General features: G+C 43.3%; 1 protein-coding gene across 1 annotated transcript in view; it reads right to left on the reverse strand.

Moving 5' to 3' along the window:
* ELP1 (elongator acetyltransferase complex subunit 1) overlaps positions 1-26,158 on the reverse strand; it is a 95,461-nt gene that overhangs the window by 31,217 nt on the left and 38,086 nt on the right. Inside the window, exons 16-22 of the mRNA XM_089670576.1 lie at positions 25,619-25,722; positions 14,375-14,428; positions 14,180-14,285; positions 10,699-10,814; positions 7,982-8,055; positions 2,440-2,518; positions 2,281-2,360 (exon numbers count right to left, since the gene is read on the reverse strand). Of these exons, the coding sequence (XP_089526702.1) occupies positions 2,281-2,360; positions 2,440-2,518; positions 7,982-8,055; positions 10,699-10,814; positions 14,180-14,285; positions 14,375-14,428; positions 25,619-25,722 (613 nt within the window). The remainder of the gene's footprint in view (positions 1-2,280; positions 2,361-2,439; positions 2,519-7,981; positions 8,056-10,698; positions 10,815-14,179; positions 14,286-14,374; positions 14,429-25,618; positions 25,723-26,158) is intronic.

Below are 26,158 nucleotides of genomic sequence, written 5' to 3' on the forward strand. Positions count from 1 at the left end.
GACATTCACCCTCTCTATTTGTCCAGTTTACCATTATTACCAAGAGAGAAAGTTAAAGAAAATTCCAAATTTTGGGCTGTCACCAGAACAGAAAAAAAGGGGAAATCCTTCAATGAGGACACTAGTTCTGGTGACAACAAGGGATTTCCACACTTTGGAGGGATTTTCTCTCACTTCCTTTTGTGGTTATGAAGCGGTATGTGAAGGGATATCAGTGGAACCCTAAAAAAACAAAAACTGACAGGGGTTATAACCTTCCCTTACGCTATCCAAAATGAAAACAAAAAAAATGTCCTTAGTAGTAGTACTTTAATCCACAAATTTGGAAAGATTTGGCCAGTAACTGCATTTTCACAGTCTATGTGGTACTTGCAATCTATGCTGTAATTAAGGATGGGGGTATTTGTGTATGAGTGTGTACACACAAAAACACTAAGCCCTCATTCAAACTGTTGCTCATGTGTTTAGCTTTTCTAAATATCACTAAACAGTCCTGCTCATGCATGCCTGGCATAACCAAAAGCTTGAGTGCCTCTTACACTGTAATCATCTGGTCAGAGAGTATGTAAACTCTAACAATACATTTCTCTTATTTGCTCCTCTTTATTCTGTTAAATATACCATGGGAAGTGTTTCAGTATATCTGTTCCATAAGTGGAAAATAGCTGTTCATCCGGTTAGCAGTTTGTTCCCTGCTATCTCCATGGACTACAAAACACCTCCCCCTGTTATGGAGAAGGAAGGGAGGGGTTATATAATCCTCACAAACTCCCTTTCCTACGGTGACAATGCTGCTCAGTAGGGTTGTTACTGTAGGACAGGAAGTGAGGTAATGGCTGAGTTAAAATAGAGAGAAAAAGTGTGAAAAAAAACAATGCAGCCACCACATCTAAGTACCAGTAAGCTGCCATACCATAATTTCTTGTGTTTGGCATTAGATACCCTTTAACCGCTTTCCAACCGCCCTATAGCAGAAATACTGCGGCACGGGTGCATAAAATTATATATATATATATATATATATATATATATATATATATATATATATATATATATATATATATATATATATAGACACACACACACACACACACACACAAACACATACACGGCCGTGATTTTACATTTCCGAGTAGGGAGCGCGCGTGCCCTACCCACACCGCCAATCACCAGGTCCTGACCGGTGATTACTTACCGGCGCCCGGTGATTGCCAAGCATCTCTGACGGGGAGGAGAACTGTTTTGTTTACCTGTCAGCTCTTGCAGACTGCTTTGGATGGCCCTGCGCAGCACAGCCATGCAAAGCTTAGAATGAAGCACAAGGACACAGTTTATAGCAAAACAGCACACAGTTAACCCTTTGATCGGCGCTCATGTTAACTCCTTCCTGCCCAGTGCCATTAGTACAGTGTCAGTTTTTTTTTAGCACTGATCACTGTATTGGTGTCACTGGGGATGTCAGTGACACAAAGTCAGTTCCCCCCAGTGTCATAATGTCCACTGCAGTCCTGCTATAAGTTGCTGATCGCCGCCATTACTAGTAAAAAGAAAAAAAAAAATCCCAGTATATATACCGCCATTTGTAAGCGCTATAACTTTCACATAAACCAATTAATTTACATGTACTGAGATTTTTTTTGTAGCAGACATGTAGCAGAATACATTTTGACCTAAATTTATGATGAAATTTGATTTTTAAAATATTTTTATTGGACGTGTTTAATAGCAAAAAGTTATAAATATTGTTTTTTTTTCTCAAATTGTTGGCCTTTTTTTTTATAGAGCAAATAAGAAACGCACAGGTGATCAAATACCACTGAAAGGAAGCTCAATTCGTAGGAAAAAAAGGATGTAAATTTAATTTGTGTGCAGCGTTGCATGACCACACAATTGTCAGTTAAAGTAACACAGCGCCGGAACGCAAAAAAAGGCCTGTTTAGAAAGGGGGGTAAAATCCTTTGGAGGGCAACATTATACTTGTTATTAACTTGCAGATGACCACTACCCACTGTTCAGAATATCAAAATAAGTGAAGCAAAAGTTGAATGTAAAGTATGGTACAAACAAATTATAAAGGGAACTGCCCTAGCCCTCTTACTATTAAATATAGTAAAACAACATAGAAAAATATAGTATTAATTTCTACTTTTTAAAATTGTATATTTAAAAAAGAATTATAAAAATAAAGCGAAGTAGCAAGGAAACAATTGGGAGCTTCATCTTCCTTACCGAGGTGATACTACACAAAAAGACAATATGATACAAGCAAAATATACTCACTTTAATTCAGTAAGAAACAAGTTGATATAATTTACAGAGTCAATCTGGTTAACAAATATATCCACGTTGTCCAGAAAAACCTGCAATACATTAGGACGTTAAGTAACATACCTCAAGCCAAACAAGGACATACAGATCAAGTGTAGAAGTAAATAATACCTTCGGATTGTGGTCATATATTAAGTTTAGGTTGATTCTCAGTTTTCTCATACATTCAAAAGAATCTTTGAAGTGCAAACTAAAAAAAAAAAATATATATATATAATTATCAAGACATCTATAAGATATCCGTACATGAATTAAAAATCTCAAATGGTCACAGATCTGGGGATATTGCCCACTTTTCCTAAAACATTAGGTGTAGACATGAGACATTGCATGACGTCCATTGAAATAGTTAATAGATCGATCCCTGTTTGAAATATTCCAGTAGTTTTAACTGATTGTTAGTTATTCTTAGACCTAAACATGCCAAAGTTTAGAATTCTTCCTAAATGCCATAGGCTGCTTTCACACTAAGGAGTTTTTGAAGTCTTCCATGTGAATGTATATCTATGTACGTTTTCACATGAGGTTTCGCGCTTGCGGTGTGGTATAAAAACTCCTGCTTGCAGCATCTTTGATACATGTTTGGGGAGTTAAGAAAAAAAAAAAAACACCACCTCAAAAATGCCTCTTCCCATTGAAATGAATAGTAACCGCCTCAAAAATGCTCCAAAAATGCTTAAAACCACTTCAAAAATGCACTGCACATGTGGGAAGGTCTGGCTGTTTCAGCGGTCAGCGGGGTTCCCCACTGACAGCTGAATGTAAAAGAAAGAATTGCCGGCTATTGAAAAATAATTTTACAAAATGGTGCGGGGTCCCCCCCAAAATCCATACCACACCCTTATCCGAGCATCCAGCCCAGCAGGTCAGGAAAGGGGGGGGGGCGCGAACGAGTGCACCCCTCCTGAACCATACCAGGCCACATGCCCTCAACATTGGGGGGTGCTATGAGTTGCATTTGCCAGTGACAACCTTGGGGCTTATTAACATGTAACGTTGGAGGGTGGTAAAAAAATGTCCTCAGTCCCCCTTCATAGTAGTGTTCTCAACTCCCCTCTTTCCCTTTCACAGCAGTGTTTTCATTCTCGCTCACAGTCCTACCTTCCACAGGGCAGGTCTGGATGGAGGGCAGGAGCTGCCCAACTTTACGGTTAACAAGCTGGTGACTGGTTGCTAGGACCACCGAAGCATCCTAGCAACCAATCACCCACTTGCAGCTCCTGCCCTTCATCCAGGCCTGCTGCCTCTCCAGTCCTCTGACCTGATGTGAGGATGACAGCATGGCAGCTGGAGGGAAAGAAACAGCAAAGGGATCTACAGAGTGGCCAGGCCAGAAAGGGAGAGAGACCAGGCTCCTAAGTGGCGCAATGGCAGCAGTCTGGATGGGACTGTCACTCGGTCTGGATCCAAACCACAGTCCATTTAGTGATTCTTGCTCTATCTATCATGTTTGGGGAGTTAAAAAAAAATAATAAAAAGAAAAAAAAAAACGCCTCAAAAATGCCTCTTCCCATTTAAATGAATGGTAACCGCCTCAAAAACGCCAGCAGGAGCAAAATACATATAGCCTCTCTAGCTCAGAAGTCTTTGCAAACAATACAATGTTGTGGACCTTTTGAAATTATGTATCAAAAACATGACTTTATTTGACAATAACCCAGCCTAGCCGTCTGTTAAGGGTTAACTTGTCTTGGTTGGAAAGTCCAATGACCATCCAGTTAAGAAATGTACATAATGAGTGAAGTGAGCTTTTTCCAAGACAATAAGACTGTTTGGACTGTCAACAAATACTGTTTATATATCGGGGTTGAGTGGAAGACGTCTACAAAAAGTAAATAGACAGCCAAATAGGACTTCAACCTTCAAACATTAAGTCATAACACATGAACAATAATGAGACGTAAACTCAACTGGTTGAAAGTTTGCCTAGAACCTTGCAAAGTGTAATGAACCAACAAACCTCTCAAACTATCACAATATGCTATTATCCACTAAGGTTGAAAGTATAAATGTCTGTTTACTCTGACTCCAACACAATAGCCAGGTAAACAGAGGGTCTTTCCTACCTATGGGAATGTTTGATTCTGAAACAAAGGTTAAATTCAGGACATTTAAGGCTAAGAATTGAATATATCTACCCACAGAGATATTACTAAAAAGCATACTATCAAATGGATGTTATAAAGAATCTGTTTCACACACCACAAAATATTCAGCTGAATGGGGATTGTATATCACTAACTTGAGTATTGAGATGAGAAAAAATAAGATATATTGTGAATTAGCATTAGTTGTATGTCTTATCAGGAAACAAATGCTTTCACACAAGTTGTATCTCAGAGAGATAAATAACTGAACATACACAGATATTCCATGGTTCCTATTTAGAACATTATAGGTATGATTAACTATATATATCTAGGATAAGACATATAGTTAATACCTGAAATCACCTTGAGTTCCACCCGAGGTGTGACTCATCATAAATACTCAAATTGTTCTATGAGCTCTGACCGCCACTTAGTGGACAGGTGAGAGATAGATTAAATACAGTTGCAAGAAAAAGTATGTGAACCCCTTGGGATTACGTGGAGTTTTGCATGAATTGGGCATAAAATGTGCTCTGAACGTCATCTAAGTCACAACAATAGAATAACACAGTCTGCTGAACATAATACTACACAAACATTAGATGTTGCCATGGTTTAATTGCACATAACATGTAAACATTCACAGTGCAGGGAGAAAAAAGTATGTGAGGCCCTAGCTTAATGACTTCTCCCAGAGCTAATTGGAGCCAGGAATGAGCCAACCTTGACTCCAATCAGTGTGATGATATTGGATGTGTTGCTGACAGCGGTCCTGCCCTTAAAAAACACATACCTATTTTGGGTTTACTGGTTTCAAGAAGCACTGCCTGATGTGAATCATGCCTCACAGAAAAGAGCTCTCAGAAGACCTACGATCAAGAATTGTTGATTTGCATGAAGCTGGAAAGGGTTACAAAAGTATCTCCAAAAGCCTTGATGTTCATGTGTCCACGGTAAGACAGACTGTCTGCAATTGGAGAAAGTTTAGCACTGTTGCTACTCTCCCTAGGCGTGGTCGTCCTGTAAAAATGACTGCAAGAGCACAGCGCAGAATGCTGCATGAGGTAAAGAAGAATCCCAGAGTGTCAGCTAAAGACCTACAGAAATCTCGGGCACATGCTAAGATTTTTGTTGACACATCTACAATAAGGAAAACATTAAACAAGAATGGAGTACATGGGAGGACACCACGGAGGAAGCCATTGCTGTCCAAAAAGAATATTGCAGCACGTTTGAAGTTTGCAAAAGAGCACCTGGATGTTCCACAGCACTACTGGCAAAATATACTGTGGACAGATGAAACCAAGATTGAGTTCTTTGGGAAGAACACACAACACTATGTGTGGAGAAAAAAAGGCACAGCACACCAACATCAAAACCTCATCCCCACTGTAAAACATGGCGGAGGGAGCATCATGGTTTGGGGCTGCTTTGCTGCCTCAGGGCCTGGACGGATTGTTGTCATTTTGCAGGAAAACGTACGATCATCTGTCCGCCAACTGAAGCTCCGCAGAGGATGGGTGATGCAACAGGACAATGACCCAAAGCATACAAGTAATTCAACAAAACAATGGCTGCAACAGCACAGAAAATGCCTTCTGCAGTGGCCCAGTCAGAGTCCTGACCTCAAGCCGATTGAAATGCTGTGGCATGACCTTAAGAGAGCGATTCACACCAGACATCCCAGGAATATTGCTACACTGAAACAGTTTTGTGAAGAGGAGTGGTCCAAAATTACTCCAGATCGTTGTGCAGGTCTGATCTGCAACTACAGGAAACGTTTGGTTGAGGTTATTGCTGCCAAAGGAAGGTCAACCAGTTATTAAGTCCAAAGGTTCACATACTTTTTCCTCCCTGCACTGTGAATGTTTACATGTTATGTGCAATTAAACCATGGCAACATCTAATGTTTGTGTAGTATTATGTTCAGCAGACTGTGTTCTTCTATTGTTGCGACTTAGATGACGTTCAGAGCACATTTTATGCCCAATTCATGCAAAACTCCACGTAATCCCAAGGGGTTCACATACTTTTTCTTGCAACTGTACATACATTTCTCAACCAGCCAATCAAAAAGCCTGGTGGAAGGGTCTCTTAGAACAATAGTTTAGTTGGTATAAAAACCCATGCACCTGATTTAGAAAAAAAACCTCACTAAAAAAACCCTCACTAAGAAAAACTCATTGAAAAGAACCTCATGGAAAAAAAGGAACAACTGACTGAAGAAATCTGAAGACTGAAATCCATCTCTGCTGTCTATCAACTCTTCCATCTTTTCAAACTTCCAAAACTTTACTAAATTTCTAAATCTCTGTACTTCTATCTTCCTACATTCTCCCACACTATTGAACTCTATCTCACTTTCCCCTGTGGTCATCATTCTGAAGGCGTTCCATTGCCAATTGGATCCACTGGGAGGTGTCATATTCCTAGATCTGGGTGTGGTGAGACTGTCCATTTAATTTTGCATTGCATATTTTCTCTGTTGTGTAGAGTAACAGAATTACCTTAGTGTATCACAACTGTATTGGGTGTTTATATATATAGAGAGATCCCGTATTACCGTTAGATATTGTTGGTGTCATATTACAAATTTTTCATATTTGATAAATTATTAAATATTAATAATTAGAGTATAATTTATCAGAGAATATCTTCCAGTCCTATGGCCACGTTTTGTGAGAATATAACCTCTGAGATACTCTAAATTATTAGTTATTACTAAATTTAATTTTTAATAATCATCATCATCATTTAGAAGATTGTTATATTGTTTCCCATTATTTAGAAACATTATATTGTGTATGATATTGGTATAGTATATCTTTGACCGTGTGTATCAGTATTCATTCATCACCAGTCTTTTGCGTTTTGTGTTAATATATATATAATTTTTGTACATAAATAAATTTTTATATTTATCAATTATAAGGCAAAATTTGTGTGTATGGTACGAAATCATACTGGCTAAAAGAATTCAAGGTCTAATAATCAGTGGTGATCAAATTATCAAGGTGTCCAAATTATTGGTTTACTAAATATTTGCCGTATTTTAACGGCTGGAGGCACTGTAATATTTCATCTAAGGGAAAGGGACATCGCCCTTTATAAGTAGAATAAATCCTTACATAAACCACCACAACACCCCTTTAATATAGTTGTTGTGAATGGAACCTGCATCATTATAGATGTGACCTACTTTAGTTATTGCATTATTATTGCTAATTCAGCTTGTGAATATTTGCAACTGGTCTTAGCCATCAATCTAGAAAAGTGGATGGAACCAAGAAAAATTTCCCATTTTCTGAGCAGAAAATTAAAAATACTAAGTAGCCACCTTAGTATTTTTAATTTCCTGCTCAGATGTAGGCATCTAAAACATGATGATCAGAAGCATCCACAAGTAGAACCTAAAAATTCACCTCTGCAAACAGGTATTATACAGGTGCAGTACAAATTAAATAGTATTTTCTCGGTTGTATTTTTCTTAAATTACATTGCAGTGCTATTTTATATACATAGTTTTCTAACTGTCGTGACTTCTTTAGTAATTTACAACTCACCTATCCAACCACTTCCGTATTTGTGCAAGGACAAGAGCTCTGTGGTGAATAGTTTCTAAGTTTCCACGTGGCATCTGTTATAGAAAATAATGACAGTGGGACATAATCAAAAGTGCGACTCAAAAAACACACACATACATATCCAAATTAATACATTCTACAGGGTGAAAAGCTGTAGAAAAGTTATCAGCAGTTTAATCCGTATCCACTTCAGGAAGTAGCTGGATTTGTTTGATCAAGTTCACAATGCACTTGCAGCACTTAACAGCCCTGATACTAATATATGCACTGAAAGGCTAACTCCCCCTTTAGCAACATGTTACACCCAAAGTGAGATCATGGATGCAATGCTCTAAAAGCTCCTGTCAAAAGAAGCAAAAAAAAATTAAATGCAATTTTTTCCCCCCACGCAAAAACATGGGCATTTATTATTACCATTTTAAAAAAACTTAGCCTTTAATTACATCTCCAGACTTGCCAAAATGTGGCAAGACACACAAGGCCTAATGTGCTGGATGTGCCAGGATTGCTATTTACAGCTATTGCTGCTTGGGAGACAGTGCATACACACTAGGTTAATTATTTTTCTATGTAAACTGACGTTTAAGAAAAAAAAAAAGAAAAAAAAGATTACAAACACAAAAAAGGTATTTCAAATCTGCACATCAATACATTTCATATAAAATAAACAAAAAGACGTCTTCAAACTTATATAAGGTAATCTGATGTTGAACAACTATCAGGTTTTCATTGCTGTGTATGCCCCTGTTAGAGAGATTCACCCTATTTGTCAAGTTTATCGTTACTGAAAGTGAAAGAAATTCCCTACATTTGGTTTGTACTTAGGCAGGCATGTCCAAAGTCCGGCCCGCGGGCCAATTGCGGCCTGCGTTCCGGACTGAAACGGCCCCACAGGTGAGCTACCCAAATATATAACTTACGGCCCCCGGTAGTGATTCCCTGAAAGCTACTGAGGACTCCAGCGATCTCTTGACATCATCAGCTGGCGCAGGAAGGAGAGCCCAAATCTCGCAACGTCCGAGATCTCGTGAGATTTGGGCTTTCCTTCTCTGTGTGCCGGCTGATGACGTCAATTTCCGCTCGACAGATCCCTGGAGTCCTCAGTGGCGTTCGCAGAATCACTAGTGGAGGGCCGTAAGTTATATATTGGGCAGCTCATCTGTGGGGTCTGGAACGTGGGCCGAGGGATCCCAGGTGCTGCGCAGGGAATTACTATTGGGGCTACCATTTACGGTATCAATTTGGGCTATAATGGATTGGTGCTCAGGATCGCTTGACGTCATCAGACAGTGCAAGGAGAAACAAAGCCCAAATCTCGCGACCTCCGAGATCTCGCGAGATTTGGGCTTTCCTTCTCCCTGTGCTGGCAGAGTGATTTAACACCTGTTTAGATTTGTCATCCAAGTCACAAAATGAAAAGTATGCCGTTTTCAATAAACTTTTGCATAAAATAGTTTATTTGCATTTAATTTTAATGGTTCATCAGAATGTCGGGCAAAATGGTCGGCCCTCGCACATGTTCACTTCATCAAATCTGGCACTCTTCCAAAAAAGTTTGGACACCCCTGTACTTAGGTGTCCGTTTATGACACAGAGAATAGCTGCGATTCAACGGATCTCAGCTATTCTCAGGTCATTCTCAGTTTATAACACTCAGGAGATCATGTCAGCCCTTCACTGGAGATCTGTGTTCTCCCTCCAGATTCTCCAGCCAAGAGCTGGAGAACTGGAGGGACCGCAAACTAAGCAGAGATAATTTACCTCTGCTTAGTAAACTGATCTTTTACTGTAATCTCGTGAGATTATAGTAAAATCAGCCGTTTTCCAGAGTTTGTAGACCGTTCTCTAGCGTTTGGAGACCGTTCTCCCTTCGTTCGGAGAACTGCTTCATAAACTGCATTCACAGGAGAACTGAGTTATCCGAGAATGCCGGAGAACTGAGCAGCGATCTATTACCACTGGTTCATAAACGGACACCTTAGAACAGGTATCAAGAGGAAATCTTCCATGGGAGACTAGTCCTGGTGATGTTTGGGACAACCAAGGATTCCCTAATTTTGGAAGGATTTCCTCTCACTTCCTGTTGTGGCTATGAGGCAGGAAGTAAATGAAAATGTCCCCACATGAGACAAAGACGGCTATAAAAGCAAAAAAACTGACATGGGTTATAACTCTTCCTTACTCTATCCAAAAGTTTATACAACCCGTATAAAGAAAAAAAAAAATGGAGGCTGCCTTTTCAGACCTATTTTTGAAAATGCAAACTGCCTGCTTGTCTATGGGTTTGATACTTTCTGAGTCACTGGCATGAAACAGAGTGAAGTCAGAACTACTTATCTGCACACTTGTTCCAAATCTGTGCACTAGCAACAAGCATTTTTATAAGGTCACTGATGGCACAATACACAGTTCTTGCAGCATACCCAATTCTCACTGGTACACAAACATATAATGCCTGATTATTAATGGGAACACCTCTAAGGAACGCAAGATTTTCCCTTACATCTTTTTGGCTAAAGATACACTTTAAGGAAAAAATTTAATAATTTTACATTACATACACAAATGTACTGAGATTGAATACTTCAACATTTTTTGACTAAATATTTTAAACTATACAAGAAGTGCAAATAAAATTACTACTACATCAAATTATATATATTTTTCAGCCTATAATAAAAATATTTGAGAACAACCTGTAGAATGACTTTGGTATCCTGTGGAACTACAGTAACAATTCGAGATCCTCTTTCTACTTTTCTAATGGTTTCATCATTTGAGCTAGATGTGTTGCCCAGGACTGCTTCCAGTGCTGTACAATGTAATAGATAATAAGGCATGTTTTATTCTTGTAGAGCATCTTGAAAAAATAGACATATATTTATTTAATGCATGTGCACAGTATAGGTTTATGTTAGAGTTTAATCAAAAAAGTAAAACCCTTTCCTCTCATATTAAGTTTGCCATGACTATACAGACCTGGTGTCTAACATGTGGTCCACCAGCACTCTGCATGCAGTGGTGCCTTTTGCTGTGCCATCTGCATGAAGCACTGGCAGAATCTTAAATGTCGGACATTAACTTGAGGCCTTCTAGATTTACAAAATTGGTCACCACTGTTATACCATCACTATCTCAGAAGAAAACCATTTAGCAGCTAGATAGACCAAAAGTAAACATAATTTGATGAAAATTGACAAGATAAAAGCTGTATTTTTACTGTGCTTGTTTCAAATGGACCTAGCGTCAGGTACATTATTTCACATACTAAGAAATATGTTTGCATGCACACAGTGCTCTCCTTAGTGATACCATAATTTTCCTTTCTAGCCAGATGGTGCCATCTTTGTTTAGGCTTAATCCAAGATCAGTAAATAGACACTGAACTAAAGCTGGCCATACATGGATCGAAATTTGGTTGGTTCAGCAGAGATCGGCCGAATTTTGATCTACATTTGGGCAGGGTGGTTGTACAGCAGTTAAATCATTAGATTGACTTCTGTACAACTAGCAGGTCAGATTTTCCCTGCCCGATCAGCACTGCTGGCTACAGCTAGCAGTGCTGATTAGTGTATTCTGACAGCAAGGATGTCTCCTAGCTGTCAGAATACAACACCTAAGCAGGGTGGATTCCCCCACCCACACAATCAATGTGTTGAACTATAAAAAAAATGTAATCTATGGACTGCTTACGATAGTGGACAAGAGATAACACAATTATGTAAACCCTGGTAACTGTACAGTAGCCTTTAAGTGGTTGGTATACACATCATATAAAGGTGTGCCTTGCTCCTGCGGCCTCTTACCTTGTAAGCAGTCAGAAAATTATTTTGTTACAAAAGTCCCAATGAGTGATCAGCAGGGGGAACAGGGAGTGAGGAAATGCCTCCTCCTGCATACAGGAGACTGAGGCCATTCTCCATAATTCTCTCAGTTTGGCAAAGTCAGTGGCCTAGAGCTCTTTTTAATAATGAAATGGTACAGTTTTTTGTGGAAAATTATGCTGTTGCTGTAAATTGTGACCTGTCAGAAACTTTTTTCATTAAGTCTTGTAAAGTGATACCTGCCACAACTCATATTGGAAAAAAAACATCCATTGAGTTAAAGAAAAATTAGGAAGAGGTAAAATTTACACTTGCTACAGACACACTTTCAATTTCACGTCTCTTTAATATAAACATATACTACCTAGCCAGAGGGACAGGCTGGAATCAGTTTTCCCCAATGCTAGTTCATGAATAGGTAGATGCTATTATATTTCCCTTTGGCAAAAAATAGGAAGTGCAAATATTTCTGCAGAAAAAAATGTGCATTTATTATTTTTCCTGCAGACAATTACTAAAGAGCAGGAAGATCAATTAACTACAAGAGCGCTCACCAGCACCTTCACAGCTTGTGGAAAACTACAAGCCATCTGTCGTGGTGGAAAAGGGTACTGTGAATGAATGACGAGGCTGTGTGCAGAGCCACGCACAGCCATGCTATTTTTAAATTGTGACATCAGGTGTGGGGTGAAGAACCCCCCGCCTGATGTCACAATGAGGGTTCATAAGGGTTCAGGAGATGGACAGTTGCATGAATCAAGGGCCATGGGATGGAAAGTCAGTGTTTTACTAATAATCTTTTGAAAATGGCTGGTGTTACTGTAGCTATGCAGCAAGCATACATTGTTCAACTCTCAGTGTACACATTAGATCATCAGTGTAAAAACAAACACTTTCACAAACTTAGCATCAAGACCTGGAACTTAGCCACTACAGCTAGACAGGGTTTAACCCCATCATTCTAAAATACCCTAAAAACTTCACACAAATAGAGCTTTCTTTTGGTGGTATTTAATCACCACTTGGATTTTTATTTTTTGCAGTAAAAATAGTAAAAGAGCAAAAAATTTGAAAAAGTTTTTCTTCGTTTCAATTATAAAATTTTGCAAACAGGTAATTTTTCTCCTTTACTAATGTGCGTTGATGAGGCTGCACTGATAGGCAGCACTGATGGGCACCGATGAGGTGGCACAGATAGGCTGCACTGATGAGGAAAGTACTGCCGATAACCGGCAAATGTCACAGAGCAGATCTGCACTGATAATCAGGGCACTGGTTATAGGTGCCCAGCAGTGCCGCCCATCAGTGTCCATCATTGCTGCATATCAGTGCAGCATCATCAGTGCCTCTTCAATCAATGCCCACCAGTGCCTCCTCATCAGTGCAGCCTATCAGTGCCCATCAGTGCAGCCTATCCGTGCCACCTCATCAGTGCCCATCAGTGCTATCAGTGGCAGCCTCATCAACACACATCAGTGAAGGAGAAAAATTACCTGTTTACAAAATTTTATGATAGAAACAAAGAATTTTTCTAATTTTTGGCTCTTTTATTATTTATACTGCAAAAAATAAAAACCCAAGTGGCGATTAAATACCACCAAAAGAAATCTCTATTTGTGTGAAGATTTTAGGATATTTTGGAATGGTAGGGTTAAACCCTGTCTAGCTGTAGTGGCTAAGTTCCAGGTCTTGATGCTAAGTTTGTGAAAGTGTTTGCTTTTACACTGATGATCTAATGTGTTCACTAAGAGTTGAACAATGTATGCTTGCTGCATAGCGAAGGTAACACCAGCCGTTTTCAAAAGAGTATCAGTAAAACACTGATTTTCCATCCCAAGGCCCTTGACTCATGGAACTGTCCATCTGCTGAACCCTCATTGTGACAGCGGGCGGGGGTTCTTCACCCCACACCTGATATCACAATTTAAAAATAGCATGACCAGCAACTGTATTTACTTTGTGATCTGCTGTGTCATTGGACACAGCTGATCACGTGGTAAAAGGCCGCTGTGATTGGCCTTTTAACTAGTCATGTGATCAGCTGTGTCCATAGGACACAGCGATGACTGACAGCGCCAAGTGCGCGCCGCTGGGGGCGCAATCTGGGAGGATGTCATATGATGCCCTCCCAGAAATGGACAAGTACGCTGTAGCGGTCTTTTGGCTATAGTGCCGTTGTAAAGTGGTTAAAGAGCAGTCTTGCCAATAAAACATTGCAACTGTACTATCAGTATTTAATGCCTTTTTTTCCAGCAAGGCATCACATAAAGGAATAACTCCAAGACTTGGTGTCAAACACACACTGGTGACTAACAAAGGAGGAACTCTATGTTCATCAGAGTTGAAAGCTTACCTTTCGGCGACGTTTCTCTTAGGGATACACATCTACAGGTGTGAGAGTGGGTAGTTAGAAGTAGGAAGTCATCATATATTGCAAAGGATGTAATATTGGTAGCTACCTGTCAGGATTAGGTAGAAATGTTTATTAACCAGATGTGAAACCGACAAGCTGCTAAATGATTGTAGATAAAAAGCAAAACAAACTTACCACCAAATTATTAATAAATAAACGTGACCTATCAGTTAGACCCAAGACAACTTCCTGAAATGGAAACATGACAAAATAAATATTTTAATTATATATTCTACAATTATACATATTATTTAATTAAAGAAACATTATTATTATTATATATAAGAACAACCTCATCAACTGACTCATAGTTTCACTTTATATGCTCAAAACACTGCCCCATAAAAGTCTACGATGATTGATTACAGGGATGCGACTAGTGCAAACAAGATTGGTGATGATCCCGACCACTTTAGACCTGTATTGCAGGTAAGTATACATCTTGGGTGGAGAAAGGTGCGTTATTTTAGGTGGAGGAATAGAAAGGATTGCATGTAATGCTTAAGAAAATCAGTGAACAAGAGTTTTTTTCAAGGGATGTTATCACAGAGGAAAATGACCGTTCAGCTACAAAATACTGCTGCCCACATTAAGGGAACAAAAACTTAAAATGTTTTGTGTACAGATGAAACAGTAGTTACACTTTTTGGGAAATCAAAATGGTATCAAGGCATAATGCAAAATATAGGATACCAATCCGTTCTATAAAATGGCAAAATAAATTAGGTAAAAAAAAATGAAAAATGATACAAAAACTGCAGTAAATCAACAATTTGTGAAATAAACAGAATGCATTTTAGAATAATGACATCAATCCTATTAACATAAAGTGGCATGATCTCCAGATTACATCCAACAAACTAAGCAGCTAAGAAATGAAGAAAGCATTTAGAGTATGTTACTGTCAAGTAACCTAAACTAGTTACTAAACAAAATTTACATTCTATTTACATCCAGAACTCTGATTTAGGGCATCTTCATTTTAGTGAAGTTGCCCTTTACAGTTGTTCTCCCCATTCCCCCTCATTGTAACTTCATCTTCACCTTAGATCTTTACTAGAGATGAGCGAATCGAACATGACGAAGTGGAATTCGTTCCGAAGATTTGGAAAAATTCTATTCGCGACGAATCCAAAGATTAGCAAACTTCGGATGCACGAATCGAATTTTCCCAAAAATGGCGGCGACATGTGTGGCCACGGAGAAAATGGACAGAGAAGATGGGGTGGGGATCTCTGGGAAGGCGCGCAGACAAGGCGCGCTGACCCATAATGCATTCATGACATGTGATCGCATTAGCCAATCAGCAGCCAGCCAGCACTATAAATCGCGGCCATCTTAGAATTCTCCATTAGCCTCCGGTCATTCAAGAGAGACAGACCTGTGTGTATTAAGGGACAGAGTTAAGGCCACAGAGACTTTAGGGCCACAGAATCGTTACTCAGGGCCACAGAATCGTTACTCAGGGACACAGAATCGTTACTCAGGGACACAGAATCGTTACTCAGGGCCACAGCTATCAAAGAATCGAAAATTTAAAGTGACATACACCCTTTTTTTTTTTGGTGGCTGTCGTGCACAGTTGGTGCTGCAGTTTGCCGATTGTGCAAAATAAACTGACTTTCTGCTTCACAACCACTATTGTACGTTCAAAGAGTTAAATCCATTTACACGCTGGCTGGCGCTAATATTTTTTGGGTGATTAGTGCATTCCAGTGACAGAAACGTACAGTTTACAGCCAACGGCAAGCTGCAATTGACCGATTGTGTACAATAAACTGACTTTCTGCTTCACAACCACTATTGTACGTTCAAAAAGTTAGATCCATTTACACGCCGGGTGGCGGTAATATTTTTTGGGTGATTAGTGCATTCCAGTGACATAAACGTACAGTTTCCAGCCAACGGCAAGCTGCAATTGACCGATTGTGCTAAATAAACTGACTTTCTGCTTCACAACCACTATTGTACATTCAAAGAGTTAGATCCATTTACACGCCGGGTGGCGGTAATATTTTTTGGGTGATTAGTGCATTCCAGTGACATAAACGTACAGTTTCCAGCCAACGGCAAGCTGCAATTGACCGATTGTGCTAAATAAACTGACTTTCTGCTTCACAATCACTATTGTACGTTCAAAGAGTTAGATCCATTTACACGCCGGGTGGCGGTAATATTTTTTGGGTGATTAGTGCATTCCAGTGACATAAACGTACAGTTTACAGCCAACGGCAAGCTGCAATTGACCGATTGTGTACAATAAACTGACTTTCTGCTTCACAACCACTATTGTACGTTCAAAGAGTTAAATCCATTTACACGCCGGCTGGCGGTAATATTTTTTGGGTGATTAGTGCATTCCAGTGACCTAAACGTACAGTTTCCAGCCAACGGCAAGCTGCAATTGACCGATTGTGCTAAATAAACTGACTTTCTGCTTCACAACCACTATTGTACGTTCAAAGAGTTAAATCCATATACACGCCGGGTGGCGGTAATATTTTTTGGGTGATTAGTGCATTCCAGTGACATAAACGTACAGTTTACAGCCAACGGCAAGCTGCAATTGACCGATTGTGCTAAATAAACTGACTTTCTGCTTCACAACCACTATTGTACGTTCAAAGAGTTAGATCCATTTACACGCCGGGTGGCGGTAATATTTTTTGGGTGATTAGTGCATTCCAGTGACATAAACGTACAGTTTACAGCCAACGGCAAGCTGCAATTGACCGATTGTGTACAATAAACTGACTTTCTGCTTCACAACCACTATTGTACGTTCAAAGAGTTAAATCCATATACACGCCGGGTGGCGGTAATATTTTTTGGGTGATTAGTGCATTCCAGTGACATAAACGTACAGTTTCCAGCCAACGGCAAGCTGCAATTGACCAATTGTGCTAAATAAACTGACTTTCTGCTTCACAACCACTATTGTACGTTCAAAGAGTTAAATCCATTTACACGCCGGGTGGCGGTAATATTTTTTGGGTGATTAGTGCATTCCAGTGACATAAACGTACAGTTTCCAGCCAACGGCAAGCTGCAATTGACCAATTGTGCTAAATAAACTGACTTTCTGCTTCACAACCACTATTGTACGTTCAAAGAGTTAAATCCATTTACACGCCGGGTGGCGGTAATATTTTTTGGGTGATTAGTGCATTCCAGTGACATAAACGTACAGTTTCCAGCCAACGGCAAGCTGCAATTGACCAATTGTGCTAAATAAACTGACTTTCTGCTTCACAACCACTATTGTACGTTCAAAGAGTTAAATCCATTTACACGCCGGGTGGCGGTAATATTTTTTGGGTGATTAGTGCATTCCAGTGACATAAACGTACAGTTTACAGCCAACGGCAAGCTGCAATTGACCGATTGTGTACAATAAACTGACTTTCTGCTTCACAACCACTATTGTACGTTCAAAGAGTTAAATCCGGTTTTATTTTTGGGGTGCTTATTGAATTAAAGAGTATGTCAGACAACACGCAGAGGAGTGGCAGAGGAGGCAATGTTTCAGGAGCGAGCAGACGTGGCAGCAGAGGAAGGGGTCGAGGCAGCACTAGTCGCAGCCAGAGGCCAGTGCTCCCGGTGTCATCCAGCGGTCGTGTCTCCACCGACAACCCTGCCGTCATCGATTGGTTGACTCGGTCGTCTTCCTCTTCCCAGGTCACCTCTGACACCTACAGCCAACGGTCGGTGGGTACGTCAGACACAACCGTTAGTTGGCATGGCCCGGGAGCAAGCCCACTGAAATCACGTGTCCTCGACCTGCCCCTGTCCTTTGGTGTTCCCTCACCAAGCGAAGTATCGCATGCTGTGGGCTCAGCCCCACTGTACAGTGAGGAAGAGCTAACAGAGGGCGGTCAGGAACGGGGGGAGACATCCGCCTCTTCAGCAGCCAGGCGAAGAAGTACTGGCGAGGAGAGTGGCTCGGTAGCCGGTCTAGAGACAGGTCTGTCTCCTGACCCACACGCAGCCGAGGGGGCTAGTAGTGACGCGGAGACCCTAATTGATGATGATGAGGCTGATCGCACTTGGCAGCCTCGTCATCATCAGGCTATTGCTTCCGCATCATCAGGAGAAGAGGGTGCCAGCTTGCCAGCGAGCAAAACAGTCGGTGGGTTGCCCAGGAGGCAGCAGGGTCGCAGCAGTGTCAGTGGAGCCAAACGGCCACGGAGTAGAGCACCAGCTCCACTGCAGCCTACCACCACGGCCAGTAGTGGTGCCGGTGTGCACGGAGGAAGTAGCAGTCAGCCAGTGAGGAATAGCGGGGGCAAAGTTTCCTACTCGGCGGTGTGGCAATTTTTCGTCAAGACGCCCGAGGAAGTAAACGTAGCCGTATGTCGACTATGTGCCCAGAAAGTCAAGCGTGGCCAGGGGGCCAATGTTGGGACTACAGCGTTGCGTCAGCATATGCAGCGTCGCCATTCGGTGGCCTGGGAAAACCGTGATAAAGATACGGCGGTTCTGCCTGCCCCAGCCCCCGCTCCATCACCCGCTCCGTTACTTGCTCCGTCACCCGATGTCAATCGCCCTCTATCAGCCAGTCAAGGCTCCAACACCTCTGCTGAGGGGAGTTGTCGCTCGTTGGCATCTTCCGCTCGTTCAGATGCTCCTTCTCCTGCTACTCCTCTTCACGGATTTCGTCAGCAGTCTTTCTTGGAATCCGTTTCCAAGAGACAACAGTTTGCGAGCACGCACCCGACGGTGCAGAAGCTGAACGTCCTCCTGTCCAAGTTGCTGGTGCTGCAGTCCCTCCCTTTCCAAGTGGTGGACTCAGCACCTTTCCGAGAAATGATGGCTTGTGCCGAGCCGCGGTGGAGAGTGCCAAGCCGGCATTTCTTCGCCAAAAAGGCAGTGCAAGCCCTGCATTCACATGTAGAAGAGATGGTGGGCCAGTCTTTGAGCATGTCGGTCTCTGCCAAAGTGCACGGCAGCGCCGACGTGTGGAGCTGTAACTGCGGTCAGGGACAGTACATGTCATTTACGGCCCACTGGGTGAACGTGGTGCCGGCACAGCCGCACCAGCAACTTGGACAGGTCACGCCGCTTTTGCCTCCACGTTTGCACGTCCTTGGTCCAGCAAAGATGTCCGCCTCTACCACCTCTTCTTCCGCTGTGTCCTCAGCCGCCACCCCCGTGCCAAGTCCCATTACCCGACCGGCATATCACATGTGCAGGGCGCAACGGTGTCACGCTGTGCTGCACCTGGTATGCCTTGGCGAACGTAGTCACACAGGGGAGGAACTTCTGAGTGTAATGAACAGAGAAATCGACAGATGGCTGTCTCCGCGCAAACTGAAAATCGGAACCATGTTGACCGACAACGGAAAGAACATGGTGTCTGCTCTGCGTCAAGGAAGGTTGTGCCATGCGCCATGCATGGCTCACGTGTTCAATCTGGTTGTCAAGCGGTTCCTAAAATCCACCATCCCACTGCAAGACATCCTTAAAATGTCACGTAAACTTTGCATGCATTTCAGCCATTCCTACACCGCAAAGCACACCCTCCTTGAGCTGCAGCGGCAGAACGGAATTCCACAGCATCGCCTGATCTGCGACGTTGCAACAAGGTAGAATTCAACCCTACATATGTTAGACCGCCTTTACGAACAGCGAAAGGCCATCACCGATTTCCTGATGTTACAAGCGGATAAAGGTACTCCCCTGTGTAACTTAGATGTCAGCCATTGGCAGCTCATGCGTGACACCTGCCGCTTGCTCAGGCCCTTTGAGGAGGCCACGCTATTCGTGAGTCGGCAGGACTATGGGATGAACGACGTCATTCCTCTGTTGCACGTCCTGGAACAAATGCTGTTAACAATGGCTGGTCAGGGTGCAGTAGACGTGGCGCACAGATCTCAACGCCACATGACCCCTGTGGGGGCAGGACAGGAAGAAGAGGAGGAGGTAGAGGAGGACATTGGTGCTCAGGAATTATTGAGTGAAATGGGTGGTTTTTCCACTCAGCGGACAGGACTGGAGGAGCAGGAGCATCTGGTAGAGGAGGAGGAGGAGACAGAGGACCCAGACGCACCGTGGCAGTATGCTGTGGAGATGGAGGCAGGGAGTCCCTCGCATTCCTTGGCACAAATGGCCCATAGCATGCTCGGTTGCTTGCGTAGCGACAGCCGAATAATAACCATCAGACAGAGGGATGACTTTTGGCTGTCCACCTTGTTGGACCCTCGCTACCGTTCAAAAATGGTGGCCTTTTTCACACCTGCTGAGAGGGAGGCCAAAATAACGTACTATAAAAACCACCTATGTAGTCAGTTGGTCTCTGCCTTTCTGCGCCAACGTCCATCCTCAGACACTGTGGGCCCTGTGCGCTCGCGTTCCGCTGCCATGGCAGCAGGGGAGGGGTGGGGTGGTAGGAGCAGTGGCAGCTCCACCAGCAGCGGCTGCTTCAGTCTGCAGTCGATGATGAGTAGCTTTCTTCACCAGCGCAGTGAGGAAACTACTAACCAGCCGCAGCAGCAGCAGCATCAGGTGGACCTGGAGCAGGACCTCAAACAACAGGCTTGGGCCTACTTGGACAGCACCCTGCCAACCGAGGTAGACAATCCCCTTGACTACTGGGCAACGAAACTTGACCTTTGGCCCCAACTAGCTGAATTTGCCCTTGAAAGGCTGTCATGCCCGGCCAGTAGCGTGGCATCGGAGCGCGTGTTTAGTGCGGCAGGAGGTATTGTAACTCCGCGGAGGACACGACTGTCCACCCAAAGTGTGGAGAGACTCACGTTTGTGAAAATGAATCAGGCGTGGATTAGTCTGGATTTCAAACCACCAGTTCCTGACACAACTGACTAAATCCGCCATGAATCATGCCCCAAACATGTTATTAGGGACAAATGGAAGACCTCCACCTGATCCGTACATTTGTATATATATTTTATTGAGAGGCTGCTGGTCGGCCGACTCATGTTTTGCACATTTTTAATGACTTATACTCTGCAGGTCGGGCCCCTCATGAATTGGGGTTTTTAAATTATTTATACTTCGCTGGACGACCGTCACATGAATTGAACCTTTTTAATTATTTATAGTCGACCAGTTCCAGACCGATGGATAGCAATTTTTTTAAATATTTATTTGACACGTGTTGTCCATCTCATCAATGAGGTGGACTGTTTATTTATTGGCCACGGTTTGGCCCCCTCCTGTTTCTTACATTGTTAACTTGTTGTATCGGTCACGGTTTGGCCACATGTTTGGTTGTCTTGTTAAGATTTTCTGTAATGTACACAGTTACGCTTGACTTGTCGACTTTCCACAATCTACTAAGGTATAGCATCGCATCAAAGTTTTTTTTTTTTGGTCTAAACCATTTCTTATAATGTCAATTTGTAGGATACGCCGCTGTAAGGCGACCTACTTTTTTGTCACTGTGTAGACATCTATTTATAGGCCGATGTTTGGCCAGAAAGATATATTTAGTAATAACCTAGCCGTTCAAGCCGCTCACTGAACACCTCGGGAATTGCTTTGTATATCTGTCGCCTTAGGGGCCGCTGTCTGGCGACATAATTTTTTGTCACTGTGTAGACATCTATTTATAGGCCGATGTTTGGCCACAAAAATATATTTAGTAATAACCTAGCCGTTCAGGCCGCTCCCTGAACACCTCGGGAATTGCTTTGTATATCTGTCGCCTTAGAGGCCGCTGTCTGAACAGCTCATGAATTGCTTTCTATATGTGTCGCCTTTGAGGCCGCTGGCTGGACAGCTGATGAATTGATTTGTATATATGTACTTATTGTCCGCTGTCCGGACAGCTCATGAATTACTTTTTGTATATAGCCTTCCAAACCACTCTCAGAATAAGTCATGATATTCATGCTGTGTATAGCCTTATAGGCCAATGATCAATCAAGTCATGATTGTTATAGTGTGTATAGCCTTATAGGCCGCTGTCTTTACAACTTTATAATTCCATGCAGTATATAGCCCTATCGGCCACTTTCTGGCATCCAGTTGCTGTAGCCCCCATCACCACACTGTGCCACGGGCCCTGTACCGCCTTCTCATACTGCTGCCAGATCCATCCTGTGCCATGTGCGTCTTTGTCGTCTGCTCACGCTGCTGGGTTCCAGTTTTAAACCTAGGCCTGTGTATGGCTTCCGAATACTGCTGCCTCCACCGCCACCCTGCGCCATGTGCCTCTGTCGTCTGCTCACGCTGCTGACGGCTTCCGCTTTTTAACCTAGGCCTGTGTATGGCTTCCGAATACTGCTGCCTCCACCGCCACCCTGCGCCATGTGCCTCTGTCGTCTGCTCACGCTGCTGACGGCTTCCGCTTTTTAAACTAGTCCTGTGTATGTCTTCCGAATACTGCTGCCTCCACCGCCACCCTGCGCCATGTGCCACTTTCGGGTCTCCTCACACTGCTGCCAGGTCCATACTGATTCATGGCCCCCTGTACCGGCTCCTCATGAACGTGGTTCAGCGGGTTTGCATCACTTAACGGCAAATCGTTGACAAACGCTGGGACGTTCAGTGTTGTGCGCATTAAGCCAGACACCAAAGGGCAGCACAGACCTGTTATTACTCGCTCAAGCATGGCTGAACAAAACCAGTCTCTACCACAAATTGGACCCAGACTTGCCCAGGGTCTCGTAACTAGATTGCACGGAGGAGTAGAGTCCGTTATCGGAATTAAATAGACAAAACGCCACACCAAAAAGAGTGGCCATTTCCAACACTTATTCCAGAAAGAGGAACAACCCGTTTCATATACGGCCCGTAGACGTTTCACGTCTGCCACATTCAGTCGATTTAAGACGCAAGCTCCACTTCCTGTGGTCTCTGACCGTCGATATACCTTTAAGTGTCAGCTTTGAAGCTATATTCCCTCCGGAGCACTGACACTGGTGCCCTTCCGTCAACATGCCTTTAAGTTTCAGTTTTCAACCATATTCCCCACAGAAGCCAAACTCTTGGGTATCCCAGAAGCTGCTCAGCGGGTCAGGGCAATAAAGCTCCCGGTTCGCAGGTTGTTCCGTCTTATGGATGGAAGTACGACGGTATATGATCTTCTTCGCACCCACGGCATTACCTCATAAAATTTCTGCATTGCATCTGCAATCACAACGCTGACTTCCCGGATCGCCACTCAGCCATTGGACTCTTGATAGTCGTCTCCCCACACTGCTGCTGGGGGGACTTTTTAACCTAGGCCTGTGTATGGCCTTCAATTGAAGCTGCTTCCGCTCCGCCACTCTGCCATTGGACTCTTGATAGTCGTCTCCCCACGCTGCTGCTGGGGGGACTTTTTAACATAGGCCTCTGTATGGCCTTTAATTGAAGCTGCTTACGCTCCGCCACTCTGCCATGGGCCTCTTGGGTATCCCAGAAGCTGCTCAGCGGGTCAGGGCAATAAAGCTCCCGGTTCGCAGGTTGTTCCGTCTTATGGATGGAAGTACGACGGTATATGATCTTCTTCGCACCCACGGCATCACCTCATAGAATCTCTGCATTGCATCTGCAATCACAACGCTGACTTCCCGGATCGCCACTCAGCCATTGGACTCTTGATAGTCGTCTCCCCACACTGCTGCTGGGGAGACTTTTTAACCTAGGCCTGTGTATGGCCTTCAATTGAAGCTGCTTCTGCTCCGCCACTCTGCCATTGGACTCTTGATAGTCGTCTCCCCACACTGCTGCTGGGGGGACTTTTTAACATAGGCCTCTGTATGGCCTTCAATTTAAGCTGCTTACGCTTCGCCACTCTGCCATGGGCCCCTGTACCGCCTCCTCTTGCTGCTGCCAGGTCCAGAGTGTGTCATGGGTCCCTGTACGGCCTCCCATTGCTGCTGACTTCATCGCCAGACTCTGCCATGTGCCACTTTCAGGTCTCCTTACACTGTTGGTGGGTTCCATTTTGTGATAGGGTGCTGTATGGCCTTCCATTGCTGCTGCCTCCACCGCCACCCTGCGCCTCTGTCGTCTGCTCACGCTGCTGACGGCTTCCGCTTTTTAACCGAGGCCTGTGTTTGGCTTCCAAATGCTGCATCCACCGCCACCCTGCGCCATGTGTCTCTGTCGTCTGCTCACGCTGCTGACGGCTTCCGCTTTTTAACCTAGGCCTGTGTATGGCTTCAGAATAATGCTGCCTACACCGCCACCCTGCGCCATGTGCCTCTGTCGTCTGCTCACGCTGCTGCCAGGTCCATACTGATTCATGGCCCCCTGTACCGGCTCCTCATGAACGTGGTTCAGCGGGTTTGCATCACTTAACGGCAAATCGTTGACAAAAGCTGGGACGTTCAGTGTTGTGCGCATTAAGCCAGACACCAAAGGGCAGCACAGACCTGTTATTACTCGCTCAAGCATGGCTGAACAAAACCAGTCTCTACCACAAATTGGACCCAGACCTGCCCAGGGTCTCGTAAGTAGATTGCACGGAGGAGTAGAGTTCGTTATTGGAATTAACTGTGAGGGACTTTTAAACCTAGGCCTGTGTATGGCCTTCAATTGAAGCTGCTTCTGCTCCGCCACTCTGCCATTGGACTCTTGATAGTCGTCTCCCCATGCTGCTGCTGGGGGGACTTTTTAACATAGGCCTCTGTATGGCCTTCAATTTTAGCTGCTTATGCTCCGCCACTCTGCCATGGGCCCCTGTACCGCCTCCTCATGCTGCTGCCAGGCCCGTAATCTGCCATGGGCCCCCGTACCGACTCCTCATGCTGCTGCCAGGCCCGTAATCTGTCATGGGCCCCTGTACCGCCTCCTCATGCTGCTGCCAGGTCCAGAGTGTGTCATGGGTCCCTGTACGGCCTCCCATTGCTGCTGTCTCCATCGCCACACTCTGCCATGTGCCACTTTCAGGTCTCCTCACACTGCTGGTGGGTTCCATTTTGTCATAGGGTGCTGTATGGCCTCCCATTGCTGCTGCCTCCACCGCCACACTGTGGCTCCACACTCTGGTTTTGGCCCCGTGACTGCCCAAATGAGTGAAGTGTGCGGTGATTCTAAGATCGACGGCACTCATCTGCATGTCATACTGACTGACAGTATTATTTCTCTTCCCCAGCAGACTCCAAGGGCATTTAAATTAAAGGTACAGTGTTCTGCACTAATATAAAGGCTCTCTGAAGCCTAGAAACACCCTTTTAATAAGTTAAATTCGCAGCGAATATATTCGGCTCGAAGCGAATTTATTCGGCGAATTCGGCGAATCAGCCGAACCGAATTTTTGAATAATTCGCTCATCTCTAATCTTTACTGTACATGAGCGTCACTTACCTATTCATTCCTATGGCTGGTCAATACCTATTGTGGACATCCAAGAATTTGGACCCATATATTTTTGAAAAGTATGTTTTTTTATCCAGCATACGTTACACAAATCAAGAGTTGTCATACCTCCCCATTAATAGTTGTTATTTCAGTTTGGATACAAGGCTGCATAAACTTTACATCTCGACCAATATCATCTTTCCAGGGTTCAGGACTAGGTGTCGGTGACTCTGAAAAAAAAAGCTATTATTTTATGGAGAAAAATGCATAGAGTAGAAGGTGTTAAAATAGGATCAGTCTATGACTTTTTGCTGATAGAATTTTGTTTTGTTCATGGAACCCAGAATGCAACTGTTCATTCCAAGATCGATTTTTGTTTAAAAGGTATGCTGAAAACCAAAAAAACCCCCAAAACTTAAATATAGCATTACGGAGGGAATTTATCAAAACTGGAATCTGTTAAAGCTGTGCATAGCAACCAATCAGCTTCTATCTTTTGCTTGTTCAGTTAACCTTTGAAAAAGATTGAAGCTGACTGGTTGCCACACACAAGTGATCAAGATTCTGGCTTCTCCAGTTTTAATAAAATCCCCTCTGTGTATACAGTATTTCAACACACACTACCATTGTGAGCAAGGACACATTTGTTTGATAGCAGAATAATGA

The sequence above is a fragment of the Staurois parvus genome, unplaced genomic scaffold (assembly GCF_062004578.1).
Source record: "Staurois parvus isolate SC_StPar_1 unplaced genomic scaffold, SC_StPar_1.0 ptg000091l, whole genome shotgun sequence".
Classification (NCBI taxonomy): Eukaryota; Metazoa; Chordata; class Amphibia; order Anura; family Ranidae; genus Staurois; species Staurois parvus.